The sequence below is a fragment of the Rhinoraja longicauda genome, chromosome 9 (assembly GCF_053455715.1).
Source record: "Rhinoraja longicauda isolate Sanriku21f chromosome 9, sRhiLon1.1, whole genome shotgun sequence".
Taxonomy (NCBI): domain Eukaryota; kingdom Metazoa; phylum Chordata; class Chondrichthyes; order Rajiformes; family Arhynchobatidae; genus Rhinoraja; species Rhinoraja longicauda.
In genome coordinates, this window is record NC_135961.1 from 64833534 (window position 1) to 64852225 (window position 18692).

Below are 18692 nucleotides of genomic sequence, written 5' to 3' on the forward strand. Positions count from 1 at the left end.
TAAACAACGCTGATTGTTTTAATACAGGTGCCCATGTCTCAGTCTGTAGTTCACCCCTACACTTCCCCCCTTTACCATCTCTATTCCTCTGCCAAGCATTCATTAACATCTACCTCTGTAACCAAACGTTCCAACATCCCTCTTAATATCTGTCCCCGTGAGATTCCGTGTCAGTTATTCTTGAACAACACTGCTTGCTGTACAACATTGTGGCACCATTCACTGCATGTAATTGCTTAAAAATTAAATCTTGTAGAACCTTACGGGATCTCATAGAAACATCTAAAATCCTTAAGGGACTGGACAGGCTAGATGCAAGAAAAATGTTCCCAATGTCGGGGGAGTCCAGAACCAGGGGCCACACAGTTTAAGAATAAGGGGGAGGCCATTTAGGACTGAGATGAGGAAAACCTTTTTCAGCCAGAGAGTTGTGAATCTGTGGAATTCACTGCCACAGAAGGCAGTGGAGGCCGATTCACTGGATGTTTTCAAGAGAGAGTTAGGTTTAGCTCTTCGGGCTAACGGAATCAAGGGATATGGGGAGAAAGCAGGAACGGGGTACTGATTGTGGATGATCAGCCATGATCATATTGAATGGCGGTGCAGGCTCGAAGGGCCGATTGGCCTCCTCCTGCACCTATTTTCTATGTTTCTGTGTTTCTATAACCTGTTGTCTTGGCAATCTAGAGTCATACTCTTACAGCGTGAAAACAGGCCCTTCAGCCTCAACTTGCCCACGCTGACCAACATGTCCCAACAAATCTCAGAATCGTTTATACAAATATTTGGCTCGGTTCATGACCATTTTTCAATGTTTACTCAACGCTGGATTTGACAAGTTAGATACATGCAGGGCTCTTAATGAATACTGGAAACCTTCTTCTTTCAACTTGACAATATTGTTCCTCAGTTTATATTTCTGAAATGGTGTCTTTGGAAGGTAATTTTTGGAAACATCTCCCTCATTGTGACAGTGATGTCCATGCTCTTCCACTCTCTGTCTCTCTGTCTCTCTGTTTCTCTCTCTCTCTCTCTCTCTTTTTCCATTGAAAAAAAACATAGAAAATAGGTGCAGGAGGAGGCCGTTCGGCCCTTCGAGCCCTTCGGGCCCTTTTTCCCTCTCCCTCTTTCCCTCTCGCTTTCTCTCTCACACACTCTCTCTCTCACTCTCTTCGCTCTCTCTCTCTCAGACATTCACTCTACTCTCTCTCTCTTCCCCTCTCTCTCTCTCTCTCTCTCTCTCTCTCTCTCTCTCACACACACACATTCACTCTTTTTGAACTCTCTCTTTTCCCTCTCTCTCTCTCTCTCTCTCTCTTCTCTCTCTCTCTCTCACTCACACACACATTCACTCTATTCGCACCCTCTCTTTTCCCTCCTCTCTCTCTCTCTCTCTCTCTCTCTCTCTCGCTCTCTCTTTCTCTCACACACACACACTTACACTCTCTCACACTCTCTCTCTCTTCCCCCCTATCTGTCTCTCACACACATACACTCTCTCTCACACTCTCTCTTTCCCCCCCACTCTCTCTCTCTCCCTTCCTCTCACACACATACTCTCTCACACTCTCCCTCTCTCTCTCACACACATACACTCTCTCTCACACTCTCTCTTTCCCCCCCCACTCTCTCTCTCTCCCTTCCTCTCACACACATACTCTCTCACACTCTCTCTCTCTCCACGCCACTACATGACTAATCTTGGGACATGTGTTTTCTTTCAGTGCTCAAGGAACTCCAAGTGGACGAACAAATGGGGGAACTGAAACTTCTGGGAAGAAAAGAGTTTAAACTGCAGCTGTGCAAAAAAAACGGCAACGATTTCAATGGGCTGGATAAAAAGGTATGTTCAATGCAAGAACTCCAGCAGATAACCCACGTTATAACAGGGAGGGGGGAGGGGGGAGAGCGAGGGGGGGGGGGGGGGGGGGAGCGGGGGAGGGTGGTGTCCACTGTAACTGTAACTGAGTAAGCTGGGTAAATTTTAGTCTGGCTTAGTTTAGAGATACAACATGGAATCAGGCCCTTCGGCCCACCGAGTCCGGACACTTGTTCTATCCCACACACTGGGGAGAATTTACAGAAGCCAATTAACCTACAAACTGTGACTGTGAAAGAAAAGAAAGAACCAATTGGGCAAAATATCTCAGTGAAGTTAATGCAGGACAATGGCACTATTTTCTCCTCATGTTCCCCTTTGTTAAATACTGTGGAGACCTGGAGCTGGGAGATGGGGTGAGGGAGGATAACTGCAGCACAATCTCACAGCTGGTAGAGTCGCTGCCTCTCACAGCGCCAGAGAACCCCGGGTTCGATCCTGACCTCGCGTGCTGTCCGTGCGGAGCTTGCACGTTCTCCCTTTGACCGCATGAGTTTCCTCCGGGTGCTCCGGTCTCCCCCCACATCCCAAGTTAATTGGCCCTCTGTAAATTGTCCATGGTGTGCAGGGAGTGGATGAGAAAGTGGGATGACATAGAACTAGTGTGAACGGGTGATCGAAGGTCGGCGGCGCGGACCAGGCTGGCCGAAGGGCCTGTTTCCACGCTGTATGCCTAAACTAAACTAAACCAGAAGCAAGATGGCGCCCAACACAGGCGGCTATTTGCGTGCTGGCCACAGAAGCAGATCCACACACTCATATTACAAACGCTCCACACTCTTAAATCTCTATTCCCTTATCATGTATCTGTACGCTGTGGACGGCTCGATTGTAATCGTGCGTTGTCTTTCCGCTGACTGGTTAGCACGCAACAAAGGGTTTTCACTGCACCTCGGTACACGAGACAATACACTAAACTGAACTGAACTGATTAAACTAAAATGTACCCCCCTTATCTCTAAAGTCGAAAAGCCTGCTTTACAGAAATCCAACTTTAACACAAATTGTCCCAGACATTTTCAAAGCACTTTTGCAAGACAGGAACAATTACAATTAGACTGAAGAAGGTCCCAACCCCAAACATCGCCTAGCCTTCCCTCCACAGATGCTGCCTGACCTGCTAAATTCTTCCAAGCTTTGTCATTTTGCTCAAGATTGCACCACCTGCAGTTCCTTCGGCCCACCGAGTACACGCCGACCAGCGGTCACCCGATCACACTACTTCTATGTAATCCCACTTTCACATTCTACACACGAGGGACAATTTACCAATCTACAAACCGGCACGTGTTTGGAGTGTAGGAGGAAACCCGGAGCAGCTGGAGAAAACCCAGTGTGGGGGACGTAGAAACTCCATACTGACAGCACCCGTGGTCAGGATGGAACCCGGGTCTCCGGCGCTGTAAGGCAGCAACTCTACCTACTGTGCACTGTACTGCCCTGCCTGACCCACTGAGTCACTCCAACACTTTGTGTCAATCTTTAAGTTGATGTCTTTCCTCACTTGACCCGAGAAGATCCTCAGATTAAAATCACAGATGGAGTCATGGAGTGATACAGTGTGGAAACAGGCCCTTCAGCCCAACTCGCCCACAGGTGCCAACAATGTCCCAGCTACACTAGTCCCACTTGCCTGCGCTTGGTCCATAACCCTCCAAATCTGTCCTGTCCATGTATATGTCCAGCTGCTTCTTAAACGTTGGGATAGTCCCAGCCTCAACTACCTCCTCTGGCAGCTCGTTCCATGCACCCACCACCCTCTGTGTGAAAAAGTTACCCCTCAGATTCATATTAAATCTTTTTCCCCTTCACCTTGAACCTATGTCCTCTGGTCCTTGATTCCCCTACTCTGGGCAAGAGTCTGAAGAAGGGTCTCGACCCGAAACGTCGCCCATTCCTTCTCTCCTGAGATGCTGCCTGACCTGCTGAGTTACTCCAGCATTTTGTGAATAAATACCTTCTGTGCATCTACCCGATCTATTCCTCTCATGATTTTGGATACCTCTATAAGATCTCCCCTCATCTTCCTGCGCTCCATGGAATAGAGACCCAGCCTACTCAACCTCTCCTTATAGCTCACACCCTCTAGTCCTGGCAACATCCTCGTAAATCTTTTCTGAACCCTTTCAAGCTTGACAATATCTTTCTATATACACGGTAGCGCAGCGGTAGAGTTGCTGCTTTACAGCGAATGCAGCGCCGGAGACTCAGGTTCGATCCTGACTACGGGTGCTGCACTGTAAGGAGTTTGTACGTTCTCCCCGTGACCTGCGTGGGTTTTCTCCGAGATCTTCGGTTTCCTCCCACACTCCAAAGACGTACAGGTATGTAGGTTAATTGGCTGGGTAAATGTTTTTTTTTAAATTGTCCCTAGTGGGTGTAGGATAGTGTTAATGTGCGGGGATCGCTGGGCGGCACGGACTTGGAGGGCCGAAAAGGCCTGTTTCCGGCTGTATATATATGATATGATATGATATGGTGCCCAGAACTGAACGCAATATTCTAAAGGCGGTCATGAGGAAGGCCCGGTTACTGGTGCAACTATCTGCAACCTTTCCTTTGAATCCGCACCAGAGAAGTGTTGGCTTCTAGAGAACGTTGTTTACCAACTTGACAGTCCAAAATAGTAACAGCAGGAGTAAAATACAAAAAAAACAATGGGATGACCCTCGCTTCAACGGGTTTCAACGAGCACAGGAATAAGGTAATGCAGGTAATGTGTTTGTGTTGGAAGCAAATTATAGCGTTGATCTGGGACAAGGTTACTGAATGAGTAAATACTGTTGAGCGATTCACCTCCTGTTTTGAGGACTGATTGTGCTTTAGTTCAACTGGTGACGAGCCCAAACAAATACCTCCATTCCTTCCCTCCAGAGAGACTTTAGATTTTAGATTTAGAGATACAGCGTGGAAACAGGCCCTTCGGCCCACCGAGTCCGCGCTGCCCCAGCGATCCCAGCACATTAACACTATCCTACACACACTAGGGACAATTTTTACATTTATCCAATCAATTAACCTACACACCTGTACGTCTTTGGAGTGTCTGAGTTACTCCAGCGCATATCTTCGGTTTAAACCAGCAACTGCAGGTCCTGCCTACACACCTCCATTCCAATGTTGAGTGCCCTCATTGTGATTCCCTTTGGGAACTTGCTTTGGCTGTGGGCTTTAACTTATGGACATGTTAAGCAGTCATTCAGTGGTAACTTGGTCTTCAAATTGCAATCATTATGGTCCAACACAGTAGCACAGTGGTAGAGTTGCTGCCTCACAGCGCCAGAGACCCAGGTTCGATCCTGACTACGGGTGCTGTCTGTATGGAGTTTGTACTTTCTCCCCGTGACCTGCGTGGGTTTTCTCCGGGTGCTCCAGTTTCCTCCCACATCTCCAAAGACTTAGAGGATTGTGGATTAACTGACTTCAATAAAATTGTATAAGAAAATAACTGCAGATGCTGGTACAAATCGAAGGTATTTATTTCACAAAATGCTGGAGTAACTCAGCAGGTCGGGCAGCATCTCGGGAGAGAAGGAATGGGTGACGTTTCGGGTCGAGACCCTTCTTCAGACTGATGTCAGGGGGGCGGGACAAAGGAAGGATATAGGTGGAGACAGGAAGATAGAGGGAGATTTGGGAAGGGGGAGGGGACAGAGGAACTATCTAAAGTTGGAGAAGTTGATGTTCATACCACTGGGCTGCAAGCTGCCCAGGTGAAATATGAGGTGCTGTTCTTTCAATTTCTGGTGGGCCTCACTATGGAACTGGAGGAGGCCCATGACCAACAAAATTGTAAATTGTCTCTAGTGTAGGATAGTGTTCGTGTGCGGGGATCGCTGATCGGTACGGACTCAGTGGGACGACGGGCCTGTTTCCATGCTGTGTCTCTAACAAAAAACATTTAATTGATTCCACACAGATAAAAAGCTCAGAGTGCAACCACCTAGATATTCATTGATGTAGTAGCCAATTTTTAAAAACTCATGATGTGGACATCATAGGCTGAGTCAGCAGTTTAATGTCCATCCCAGATTGTTCTTAGAGAATGTGCCTGCAAGCTGCCTTGTTGGACCACTGCTGTCCTTGAAATGTGGCCACACCAACAATGCTTTTATGGGGCGAGCTCTGGGCCTTTGACCCATCAATGGTGTGGGAACGGCAACACACAGCGTGTCAGGGGTTACGGGGAGAAGGCCGGATAACAGGGTTAGACAATAGACAATAGGTGCAGGAGGAGGCCATTCGGCCCTTCGAGCCAGCACCGCCATTCAATGTGATCATGGCTGATCATTCTCAATCAGTACCCCGTTCCTGCCTTCTCCCCATACCCCCTGACTCCGCTATCCTTAAGAGCTCTATCTAGCTCTCTCTTGAATGCATTCAGAGAATTGGCCTCCACTGCCTCCTGAGGCAGAGAATTCCACAGATTCACAACTCTCTGACCGAAAAAGTTTTTCCTCATCTCAGTTCTAAATGGCCTACCCCTTATTCTTAAACTGTAGCCCCTGGTTCTGGACTCCCCCAACATTGGGAACATGTTTCCTGCCTCTAATGTGTCCAACCCCTTAATAATCTTATACGTTTCGATAAGATCTCCTCTCATTCTTCTATGGGGTTGAAAGGGAAATATAGATCAGCAGAGTAGACGGCAGGGTAGACTTGATGGGCCGAATAGCCTAGAACCTATGGACTTTGTGAATGAGGAATTGCGGATGCTGGTATCTTGAGCAAAAACAAAAACAAAGTGAGAGGTTGAGCAGGCTGGGACTCTATTCCTTGGAGCGCAGGAGGATGAGGGGGGTAATCTTATAGAGATCATGAGAGGAATAGATTGGGTAGACGCATAGAGCTTTTTGGCCTGGAGTTGGGGAATCGAGAACCAGAGGACTTAGGTTTAATGTGAGGTGGGAAAGATTTAATAGGAACCCGAGGGGTGACCTTTTTACCCAGTTATCCAGTCACCAGGGTGGTGGGTGTGTGGAACGAGCTGCCGGAGGAGCTCGTTGAGGCAGGTACATGGAAAGGACAGGTTTGGAGGGATATGGGTTGTACACAGGCAGGTGGGACTAGTGTAGATGGGACAGGTTGGGCAGAATGGCCGAGTTGGGCCGAAAAGCCTGTTTCCACGCAGTATCACTCTATGATGAAGGAACGGTGATATATTTCCAAGTTAGGTTGGCATTTGGCTCGAGGTCAAAATCCAGGCTATCAAACAGGCTGCTGTGTCCACTTGAAGTGCTGGAGTAACTCAGCGAGTCAGCCAGGGTCTCTGGAGAAAAAGGAATAGATGGCATTTCGGTTCGAGACCCTTGCGTTGACTTCTTGAGTGCCGTTGAAACTGCACTCATCCAGGCCAGAAGGTTTTGTAGTTGGAATGCACAATCGGATGCCACCCCCCTAACCGGGCGAAGAATGAGAAGGCAACCTACTGAAGGCTTTAAACATTGTATAGAAAGCAGAGTTTGGAAATTCGCCACCGGCAGCATCATGTTCCGTTCCAGTTCACATACTGATGCTGAAGTAGATCACTGTTCTCTGATCAGTGCTGGGTTTAATCAAAGAACAAAGGAGGGGACCCAGCCTGGGGGGGGGGGGGGGCACCGAGAACAAAGGAGGACCCAGCAAGGGGGGGACACCGAGAACAAAGGAGGACCCAGCGAGGGGGGGGGACACCGAGAACAAAAGAGGACCCGGGGTGTGTGGGGGGGGCCACCGAGAACAAAGGAGGACCCAGCGGGGGGGGGGGGGGGAACCGAGAACAAAGGAGGACCCGGCGTGGGGGGGGCACCGAGAACAAAGGAGGACCCGGGGTGGGGGACACACCGAGAACAAAGGAGGACCCGGCGTGGGGGGTGGGCAACGAGAACAAAGGAGGACCCGGCATGGGGGGGGGGCAACGAGAACAAAGGAGGACCCGGCGTGGGGGGGGGGGCAACGAGAACAAAGGAGGACCCGGCGTGGGGGGGGGAACAAGAACAAAGGAGGATCCAGGGGGGGGGCACCGAGAACAAAGGAGGACCCAGCATGGGGAGGCCGCCGAGAAGGGGAGTACCTTCACAAAAAACATAATGTTGCTTCAAGAAGGTGGCTCATCACTAATTCAGTATAAGCATTTAGTTTTAGCTTTAGGTTTATTATTATTGCCAAATGTACTGAGGTACAGTGAAAAGCTTTGTTTTGCATGCTATCCAAACAGATCAAACATAAACATACATAGATAGAAACATAGACAATAGGTGCAGGAGGAGGCCATTCGGCCCTTCGAGCCAGCACCGCCATTCATCGTGATCATGGCTGATCATCCACAATCAGTAACCCGTGCCTGCCTTCTCCCCACATCCCTTGATTCCACTAGCCCTTAGAGCTCTATCTAGCACTCTCTTAAATCCATCCAGTGATTTGGCCTCCACTGCCCTCTGTGGCAGAGAATTCCACAAATTCACAACTCTCTGGGTGAAAAAGTTCCTTCTCACCTCAGTTTTAAATGGCCTCCCCTTTATTCTAAGACTTAATCAAGTCAAACTCAGATACAATAGGTAGAGCAAAGGGGGAGATGCAGAGTGTCGAATATAGTTCTCAGCATTGTAGCGCACCAGTTCCAGAGACAATGTCCAATGTCCGCAATGGGGTAGAGGTGAATCGGTCAGCACCCTAGCTTATGGAAGGACCGTTCAGAAGCCTGATAACAGAGGGGGAAGAAGCTGTCCCTGAGTCTGGTGGTGCGCGCTTTCATGCTTCTGTACCTTCTGCCGGACGGGAGCGGGGAGAAGAAGGAATAACCGGGTGGGGACGAGTCTTTGATTACGTTGGCTGCTTTTCTGAGGCAGCGTGAGGTGCAGATGGAGATGGAGACTCCTAATGGGAATCTGGGCTAGTGTGATGGACTAGGCTACATCTATAACTCTGCAATTTCTTGGGGTTTTAGGGAGATCTGTTCCCAATCCAAGCTGGCCTAACCATCGTGGCACCCAGATTCCTTATAATTATCTATATACTAAAACTCTCGTTTGTTTGTTTGTTTGTTTGTTCCTGAACTGCAGCCAAAACGGTCCACCATAGCACAACACTTTTAGGCCCACCTTACTCACCGTCGTCCCTTTGGTGCTAATGGAAGACGTTTAATTGATATTGGTGTTATATTTTTAAAGCTTCAATCACATTTTAAAGCTTCAATCTATCTCCTAGGGAGGGGGTGGGGGGGGGTGGAGGGAGGTGGGAGGAGGGAGGATAAGGAGGGAGGATAAACGGGATTGAGGGGGATGGAGTGGGGGGGAGGGGAAGGGGGGGAGAGGAGGGGGAGGGAGTGGGATGGCAGGGGGAGATAGGGAGGGGAAGGGAAGGAGGGGAGGGGGGGGAGGTAGGAAGGAGGGAGGATAAGGGGGTTGAGGGAGATGGAGTGGGGGGGAGGGGGAGGGGGGAGGGGGAGGGAGTAGGGGAGGGAGATGGGGGGGAGGTAGGGAGGAGGAGAGGGGGGGAGGGGGAGGGGAAGGGAGGGGGAGGGGGGAGGGAGTAGGGGAGGGAGATGGGGGGGAGGTAGGGAGGAGGGAGGATAAGGGGGTTGAGGGAGATGGAGTGGGGGGGAGGGGAGGGGGAGGGGGAGGGAGTAGGGGAGGGAGATGGGGGGGGAGGTAGGGAGGAGGAGAGGGGGAGGGGGGGAGGGGAAGGAGGGGGGAAGGGGGAGTTAGGGAGGGGGGGAGGTAGGGGGGGGGGAGGGGAAGGCGGAGGGGAGGAGGGAGTAGAGAGGGGGAAAGGGAGTGGGATGGGAGGGGGGAGGTAGGGAGGGGAGGAGAAGGGGGGGGGAGGGGGGGGAGGGGGGGAGGAAAGGGTGCGTGCACCAATGCAGGAGAGGTTTGGGCCCCAACGGGTCCGTTTAATCTAGTTTAATTTTAAATGTACACCTAGAGGAGATCAATTATTGCCAGCCATTGTTTGGATTGGGTGTTTATGAGGGTATTTAAATGTGGTCATGCTGTGCTTACCAGTCCCTGTGTTTTTAACGGATGGGACAGGTAGGGGCACAGGTGGAACGTGGGTCTGCCCCTCCTGACCCAGCACCTGAGCCTGGTGTTGTTCCAACTTCACCGCAAGGTGATCTGCAGAGTGGACACCGGAAGGAAGCGGAGACTGAAGAAATCGAGGCAAGTGCACGAAAGCAGCGTGCCATCGTCAGTTATAGAGCCGTAGAGTCACACACATCCCTGGAACAGGCCCTTCGGCCCAACTTGCCCATACCATGAGGTCATAAGTGACAGGGAAAAAAACTCCAGATGCTGGTTTAAATAGACACAAAATGCTGGAGTAACTCAGCGGGGACAGGCAGCATCTCGGGAGAGAAGGATTGGGTGACGTTTCGGGTCGAGACCCTTCTTCAGACTGAGTGGCAGCGCCTGAGACCCGGGTTCGATCCCGACTACGGGTGGGCGCCGTCTGTACGGAGTTTGTACGTTCTCCCCGTGACCTGCGTGGGTTTTCTCCGAGATCTTCGGTTTCCTCCCACACTCCATAGACGTGCAGGTTTGTAGGTTAATTGGCTGGGTAAATGTAAAAATTGTCCCTAGTGGGTGTAGGATGGTGTGAGTGTGCGGGGATCGCTGGTCGACGGTAGGTCCGTCGTTGTGGTGTGAGCTGACAAAGATTTCTTTCTGTTCAGATTGCAGAGCTTCAGAAACGTTTCTTCGCTCTACATCAAGAGGCAGTCGGCTTGTTCACTGAGCATACGTTGCTTACAAACCCAGCGTATGACCCTAATGACAGTGAGCCACAAGAACAGCTCATCCAGCACTTAAAACTGGCGCAGCAAGTCCTTGATAATCATCGGTATGAAATCACTGCATATGGTATGTCACACAGAGAAAATAGGTGCAGGAGTAGGCCATTCGGCCCTTCCACATCCACCTGTGGGAATCCCCATTCTGTTGCATCTATGCAGAGAAGTGAGGGCAGTTCAATACCAAGCTCCCGGTCTTCCACTGTGAAGCTCGGACCTTGTTTCATGAGCTGTGATGAGGCCTGCATAGAGTGGATGTGGATAGGATGTTCCCACTAATGGGAGGGTCTAGGACCAGACATCATAACGTCAGAATTAAAGGACGTTCCTTTAGGAAGGAGATGAGGAGGAATTTCTTCAGTCAGTAGGTGGTGAATCTGTGTGATCCTTTGCCACAGAAGGCTGTGGAGGCCAAGTCGATGGATATTTTTAAGGCAGAGATAGATAGATTCTTGATTAGTGCGGGCGTCAGGGGTTATGGGGAGAAGGCTGGAGAATGGGGTTAGGAGGGAGAGATAGATCAGCCATGATTGAATGGCGGGGTAGACTTGACGGGCCGAATGGCCTAGTTCTGATCCAATCACTTATGAACTTATGAAGAAGTGTCTCGGCCCTAACGTCACAAATTCCTTTTTCTCCTCAGATGCTGCTGTCGTACTGAGTTACTCCGACATTTTCTGTCCATCTTTGATGGATGAATATTGGCCATGGAGTCAAGGGTAATTCCCCTAATCTAAATTGCACACCGAATCTCTAAACTCAACTAAACTTCATACCAATATAAAGGATCAATGCGTCGAAAGGAACTGCAGATGCTGGTTTATACCGAAGATAGACAAAGTGCCGGAGTAACTCAACGGGTCAGGCAGCATCTTTGGAGAAAAAGGATGGGTGACGTTTCGGGCCACAACCTTCTTCAGACTTAGTCAATGAATACACAAGTCCTACCTGCCTTTCGTATAGCCCATATCCCTTTAAACTTCTCCTATTCATTAACCTGTCAAAATGTGTTTTCAATGTTATAGTACCTGCCTCAACTACCTTTTCTGGCAGGCCGTTCCATATACTCATCACCCTCTGTGTGTAAAGGTTGCCCCTTAGGTTCCTATTAAGTCTTTCTCCTCTCACCTTAAACCGATATACTCTGGTTCTTGATTCCCCGACTCTGGGTAAAGTGGGGTAACATAGAATGAGTGGGATAACATAGAACTAGAACTAGAACATAGAACTTATTGGATCTTATAGAAACTTACAAAATTCTTAAGGGGTTGGACAGGCTAGATGCAGGAAGATTGTTCCCAATGTTGGGGAAGTCCAGAACAAGGGGTCACAGTTTAAGGATAAGGGGGAAGTCTTTTAGGACCGAGATGAGAACATTTTTTTTCACACAGAGAGTGGTGAATCTGTGGAATTCTCTGCCACAGAAGGTAGTTGAGGCCAGTTCATTGGCTATATTTAAGAGGGAGTTAGATGTGGCCCTTGTGGCTAAAGGGATCAGGGGGTATGGAGAGTAGGCAGGTACGGGATACTGAGTTGGATGATCAGCCATGATCATATTGAATGGCGGTGCAGGCTCGAAGGGCCGAATGGCCTACTCCTGCACCTATTTTCTATGTTTCTATGAACTTGAGTTAGATATAGCTCTTAGGCCTAACGGAATCAAGGGATATGGGGACAAAGCAGGAACAAGGTACTGATTTTGGATGATCAGCCCTGATCATATTGAGTGGCGGCGCTGCCTCGAAGGGCCGAATGGCCTACTCCTGCACCTATTTTCTATGTTTCTAGTGTGAATGGGTGATCGATGGTCGGCATGGACTCGGTGGACTGAAGGGCCTGATTCCATGCTGCGTATCTAAACTAAACTGAACTAGACAATACCATGGATAAAAGATTATTGTTCAGAAAATGCGTGCCATTATTTCTCCTTGCATCTAAACGGGGGGAAAGTGATAGCAAACGTCAAATTAATATCAGTATTAATGAGTTCATTTGTGAATCGCATTAACCCAGAGAGGTGTGAATTTGTGGAATTCTCTGCCACAGAGGGCAGTGGAGGCCAATTCACTGGATGAATTTAAAAGAGAGTTGGATAGAGCTCTAGGGGCTAGCGGAATCAGGGGATATGGGGAGAAGGCAGGCACGGGTTACTGATTGTGGATGTTCAGCCATGATCACAATGAATGGCGTTGCTTGCTCGAAGGGCCAAATGGCCTCCTCCTGCACCTATTTTCTATGTTTCTATGTTTCTAACGTGCGATGAGTGACAGGATTATTCATTAACGCTGCAGAATGATTATTAAATCTATTACTCACGGATGAGCTGGAAAAAAACAAGTGCTCAGGATTGAATAGATTTAGTTAATTTAACTGGAACATACAGTAAATGATGTGATCCACACAAATGGGGTAACCTGATGAATTAATACCAGACGGCTCAGTTTGCCTGAAGGAAGCACATGGGCCTGACAAATTCAAATGAGTGGGTGAAACTTTGAGTGAAAAGTCGGTCTCCCATTAAGCGATCTCACTGTTTAAATGGGAAGGATCTTCACGTGGGCACGGCGAGCCTGCGGTTATCCTTAGTCACGATTCTGTGCGATGCGAGACCAAACCTAGCAGTCAGGTCAAATGAAGCCAGAAGCGAGCGATGGAAAGGCAAATTGGTATCACGGTACCGTGACAAGCGTGAAGCGTTTCCCTTCTGCCACACCGTGCCGTCAGCTTCTCTCTGTCACGTCAATGAAGCATTACAAGTCAGATGCACGCAGAGGAATTAAAAACAAGGAAAGGCTGGGAAACGTTGCCTGGGATAGAGAGAGAGAGAGAGAGAGAGAGAGAGAGAGAGAGAGAGAGAGAGAGAGAGAGAGAGAGAGAGAGAGAGAGAGAGAGAGAGAGAGAGAGAGAGAGAGAATCTAAGGCACTGGTCAGGCCGCATTTGGAGTATTGTGAGCAGTTTTGGGCCCCTTATCTGAGGAAGGATGTGCTGGCTCTGAAGAGGGGCTCTGAATTCTCTCCCCATTCAGAAAATAGTCCACGCCTTTATTCCTACTACCAAAATGCACGACTCCATACTTTGCTACACTATATTCCATCTGCCACTTGTCTGCCCACTCTCCCAACCTGTCCAAGTCCTTCTGCTTTCTCTGCACTACCTGCCCCTCCACCTATTTTCGTATCATCTGCAAACTTGGCCACAAACCCTCCATCAACCTCGTCCAAATCATTCAGATACGACGTGAAGAGTAGCGGCCCCAGCACCGAGCCCTGCGGAACTCTGCTAGTCACTGGCAGCCAACCAGAAAAAGCCCCCCTTATGGCCACTCTTTGCCTTCTGCCGTCAGCCAGCCTGCTGTCCACGCCAGTATCTGCCCTTTGATACTGTGGCCTCTCATCTTCCTTAGCAGCCTCACGTGTGGCACCTTATCAAAGGCTTTCTGAAAATCAAGGTAGACAACATCTACTGACTCTCCTTTGTCTGTCCTGCTATTTACTTCTTCAAAGAATTCCAGCAAATTTGTCAAGGCGAGACCTCCCCTTCACAAAGCCATGCTGACATCGGCCTAATTTATCGTAAACTTCTAAGTACTCCTTAACCTCATCCTTTATAATGGACTCTAAAACCTTACGAACCACCAAATTCAGACTAACCAGCCAAAAGTTCCCACTATTCTGACTTGCTCCTTACTTGCGAAGCGGACTAGATTTAGATTAATTTTGATTTAGAGATACAGCGCGGAAACAGGCCCTTCGGCCCACCGGGTCCGCGCCGCCCAGCGATCCCCGCACATTAACACTATCCTACACCCTAGGGACAATTTTTTAAACATTTGCCCAGCCAATTAACCTACATACCTGTACGTCTTTGGAGTGTGGGAGGAAACCGTAGATCTCGGAGAAAACCCACGCAGGTCACGGGGAGAACGTACAAACTCCGTACAGACGGCGCCCGTAGTCAGGATCGAACCTGAGTCTCCGGCGCTGCATTCGCTGTAAGGCAGCAACTCTACCGCTGCGCCACCGTGACTAATATTGGGTAAGATGTACAGGTTTGTAGGTTAACCGCTATGGTAGAATTGTAAATTGTCCCTTGGGTAGTGCTAGTGTACAGGGTAATTGCTGGTTGGCGCAGACTTGGTGATCCAAAGGGTCTGTTTCCACACTGTATCTCTCAAGTCTCAAGTCTAAAGTCATCCATGAGACATACCTGTAACCCTATTTGACTTTCCCTTCCCCATTCTTCCTGTGGAAGATGCATCTGGCCTTGCTAGCATTAGTGGATGCATCTACCTTGCAGGTCTCATGGAGATAAAATCCCACCTTAAACACCAAGAGCACGACTATTGTTTGGTATGGGAATCCAATATCGCTTGAACACAAAGTGTTGGAGTACCTCAGTGGGCCAGGCCTAGATAGAGTGCAATTTTGGTCTCCTAATTTGAGGAAGGACATGGTTGCTATTGAGGGAGTGCAGCGTAGGTTCACCAGGTTAATTTCCGGGTTGGCGGGACTGACGTATGATGAAAGAATGGGTCGACTGGGCTTGTATTCATTGGAATTTAGAAGGATGAGAGGGGATCTCAAAGAAACATATAAAATGTCCTCCGGAGATACCGCCTGACCCACTGAGTTACTCCAGCACTTTGTGTTCTACGCAAGGTTCCGGCATCTGCAGTTCCTTGTGTCTCCAATTTCACTTAATGTTGTTGACTCAAAACAGATCTGGCCACTCAAACCAAAAATCCAGGAAATACCCTGGACCATTGATGGCAGCACAGATGTACATCTGCACAACCTGTAACTTTGTGAACCAACACAATAGACAATAGACAATAGGTGCAGGAGGAGGCCATTCGGTCCTTCGAGCCAGCACCGCCATTCAATGTGATCATGGCTGATCATTCTCAATCAGGACCCCGTTCCTGCCTTCTCCCCATACCCCCTGACTCCGCTATCCTTAAGAGCTCTATCTAGCTCTCTCTTGAATGCATTCAGAGAATTGGCCTCCTCTGCCTTCTGAGGCAGAGAATTCCACAGATTCACAACTCTCTGACTGAAAAAGTTTTTCCTCGTCTCCGTTCTAAATGGCCTACCCCTTATTCTTAAACTGTGGCCCCTGGTTCTGGACTCCCCCAACATTGGGAACATGTTTCCTGCCTCTAACGTGTCCAACCCCTTAATAATCTTATACGTTTCGATAAGATCCCCTCTCCTGATTTTACTGCCTCCACTCAATGTGCTGACTAATGATGTTGCTTGTATCTTTATTTTAAGATTTAGCTCCACAGGCAAAAATCTCCTTGAGCTCTTGAAATTGGACTATCGGATGTTGAAAGAAAGGACTTGTACCTTTCACCGAAGGCAGCCGCGAGCCGCCTGGAACAGTCTTCACGAGTTCCAGCGTCCTCAGGTAGATTCCAAATCGCTGGATATGTTGCTCTTCCTGCAAAGGTGGTATGAGAATATGGCCCCTTGGAATAACGAATGAATGGATCTCCTTCCTTCGCGTCCATCGTTCAAATGTTACGTCGCTGTCATCGTCCGTCCTGAAAAGGGCGCGAGCTTCCGGCGACAGTCAGTGGGAGCCATCACTTGTACAATAGATGATGGTGGTAGCAGAATTAGCTCAGGACCCTTCCAGTTTCCAGCCCCGCGACCTGGATGCTTCTGCTATGGGGCCAATGAATGAATGAATGCTTTATCACATGTGATGTGCCACAGTGAAATTCTTTCTATTGCGTACCATACACAAGGTATGCAAAGAGTCACCACATAAAGGGCGCCAACAAAGTTACAATGTGCTCAATGTAGACCCAATGGTCCCTCTTTTTTCTCTGTACCCCCCCCCCCCCCCCCCCACATGCCAGGTCCCTCTTTGTTTTCGACAGCACTCCCCAATGCCAGGTCCCTCTTTGTTCTCTGTACTCCACCCACCCACCCCCCAACGCCAGGTCCCTCTTTGTTCTCGTCCGTCCGTCCCCCCGTCCCCCCCCCAGGGGTATTGCTTGCTTGCTTTCATTGGTCAGGCATTGAGTGTAAGAGTCATGTTGCAGCCTTATAGGACTTTGGTTAGGTTGCATTTGGAGTAATGTACACATTTGTGGGGCCCCCATTGGAGGAAGGGTGTTGAGGCTTTGGTGAGGATGCAGAAGAGGTTTACGAGAGTGCTACCTGGATTAGGGGGTATTATAGCTACAAATATAGGTTGGACAAACTTGGATTGTTTTCTCTGGAGCACCATAAAGTCATGAGAGGCGTAGTTAAGATAGATAGTCAGCACCTTTATCCCCAAAGTTGATCTGTCAAGGACTAGAAGACATAGCTATAAGCTGAGAGGCAACATTTAAAGGATTTTACACAGTGGGTGGTGGGTGTCTGGAATTCGTTGGTAGTGGTGGTGGCAAAGGCAGCCACGATAGTGGGGCTTGAGAGGTTTTTAGACAGGCACTTATCTGAGACTCTTAAATGGATATGCAGGGAATGAAGTCATATGGAGCTTCGTGCAAGAAGACGAGCTTAATTTAACTTGACATCATCTAGTATTTGCAGGAACTATGCATCATAGACAGTACCTGAAGATAGTATCTACCTGAACATAGTACACAGATAATATCCATCGATAGTACACACAGGTACTATGACAACGTTTATGAAACAGTTAGACAGGTACATGGATAGGACAGGTTTAGAGGGATATGGGCCAAACGCAGGCAGGTGGGGCTAGTGTAGATGGACGGTGTGGGCAAGTTGTGATGAAGGGCTATACGACTCCATGACTTACCATGTTCGGCACGGACATTGTGGGCCGAAGGGCCTGTCCCTGTGCTGTACTGTTGTATGTTCCATGACAGTGTCGTGCTGTTTTTAGTGAACATCGTTAGATTTTGACCAAAGTCCCGTGCGTTGAGTTGGCGGACCGTATCTGCAGTAGAACCGCGAACTGCATTAATATTTGATTGCCCACTTTGTGAGCTGCCAAGAGAAATTGACCCAACATGTGGAAACACTTTGTTATGCAGTCAGTTTGTTGTGATGTGGAATGCACTGCCTGAAGGCTTGGAAAAATTAGATCCGACAAGAACTTTTTTTTCAAGGTGAACTGGATAAATTCTCAATGAGAAACAAAATTAGGGGCAGCACGGTGGCACGACGGTAGAGTTGCGCCAGAGAATCGGGTTCGATCCTGAATATGGGTGCTGTCTGTACGGAGTTTGTACGTTCTCCCTGTGACCTGCGTGGGCTTTCTCCGGGTGTTCCGGTTTCGTCCCACACTCCAAAGACGCGCAGGTTTGTAGGTTGATTGGCTTCGCTAAAATTGTGAATGGTCTCTCATGTGTAGGATAGTGCTAGTGTATGGGGTGGTCGCTGGTCGACACGGACTCGGTGGGCCGAAGGGCCTGTTTCCAGCCTGTATCTCAATAGAGAATAGACAATAGGTGCAGGAGGAGGCCACTCGGCCCTTCGAGCCAGCACCGCCATTCAATGTGATCATGGCTGATCATTCTCAATCAGTACCCCGTTCCTGCCTTCTCCCCATACCCCCTGACTCCGCTATCCTTAAGAGCTCTATTTAGCTCTCTCTTGAATGCATTCAGAGAATTGGCCTCCACTGCCTTCTGAGGCAGAGAATTCCACAGATTCACAACTCTCTGATTGAAAAAGTTTTTCCTCATCTCAGTTCTAAATGGCCTACCCCTTATTCTTAAACTGAGGCCCCTTGTTCTGGACTCCCCCAACATTGGGAACATGTTTCCCACCTCTAACGTGTCCAACCCCTTTATAATCTTATACGTTTCGATAAGATCCCCTCTCATCCTTCTAAATTCCAGTGTATACGAGCCTAGCCGCTCCAGTCTTTCAACATACGACAGTCCCGCCATTCCGGGAATTAACCTGGTGAACCTACGCTGCACGCTCTCAATAGCAAGAATATCCTTCCTCAAATTTGGAGACCAAAACTGCACACAGTACTCCAGGTGCGGTCTCACTAGGGCCCTGTATAACTGCAGAAGGACCTCTTTGCTCCCAAACTCAACTCCTCTTGTT

The 18692-nt window shown here is 48.9% G+C and overlaps 1 protein-coding gene across 1 annotated transcript; it reads left to right on the top strand.

Annotated features, from left to right (window-relative positions):
• Positions 1–903: 903 nt before the first annotated feature.
• On the top strand, positions 904–15413 carry LOC144597079 (uncharacterized). Its single transcript, XM_078405994.1, has 4 exons — positions 904–940; positions 1725–1843; positions 10530–10716; positions 15367–15413. The coding sequence occupies exons 1-4, from the start codon at positions 925–927 to the stop codon at positions 15411–15413; spliced, it is 369 nt and encodes a 122-aa protein (XP_078262120.1). The 5' UTR covers positions 904–924.
• Positions 15414–18692: the final 3279 nt, after the last annotated feature.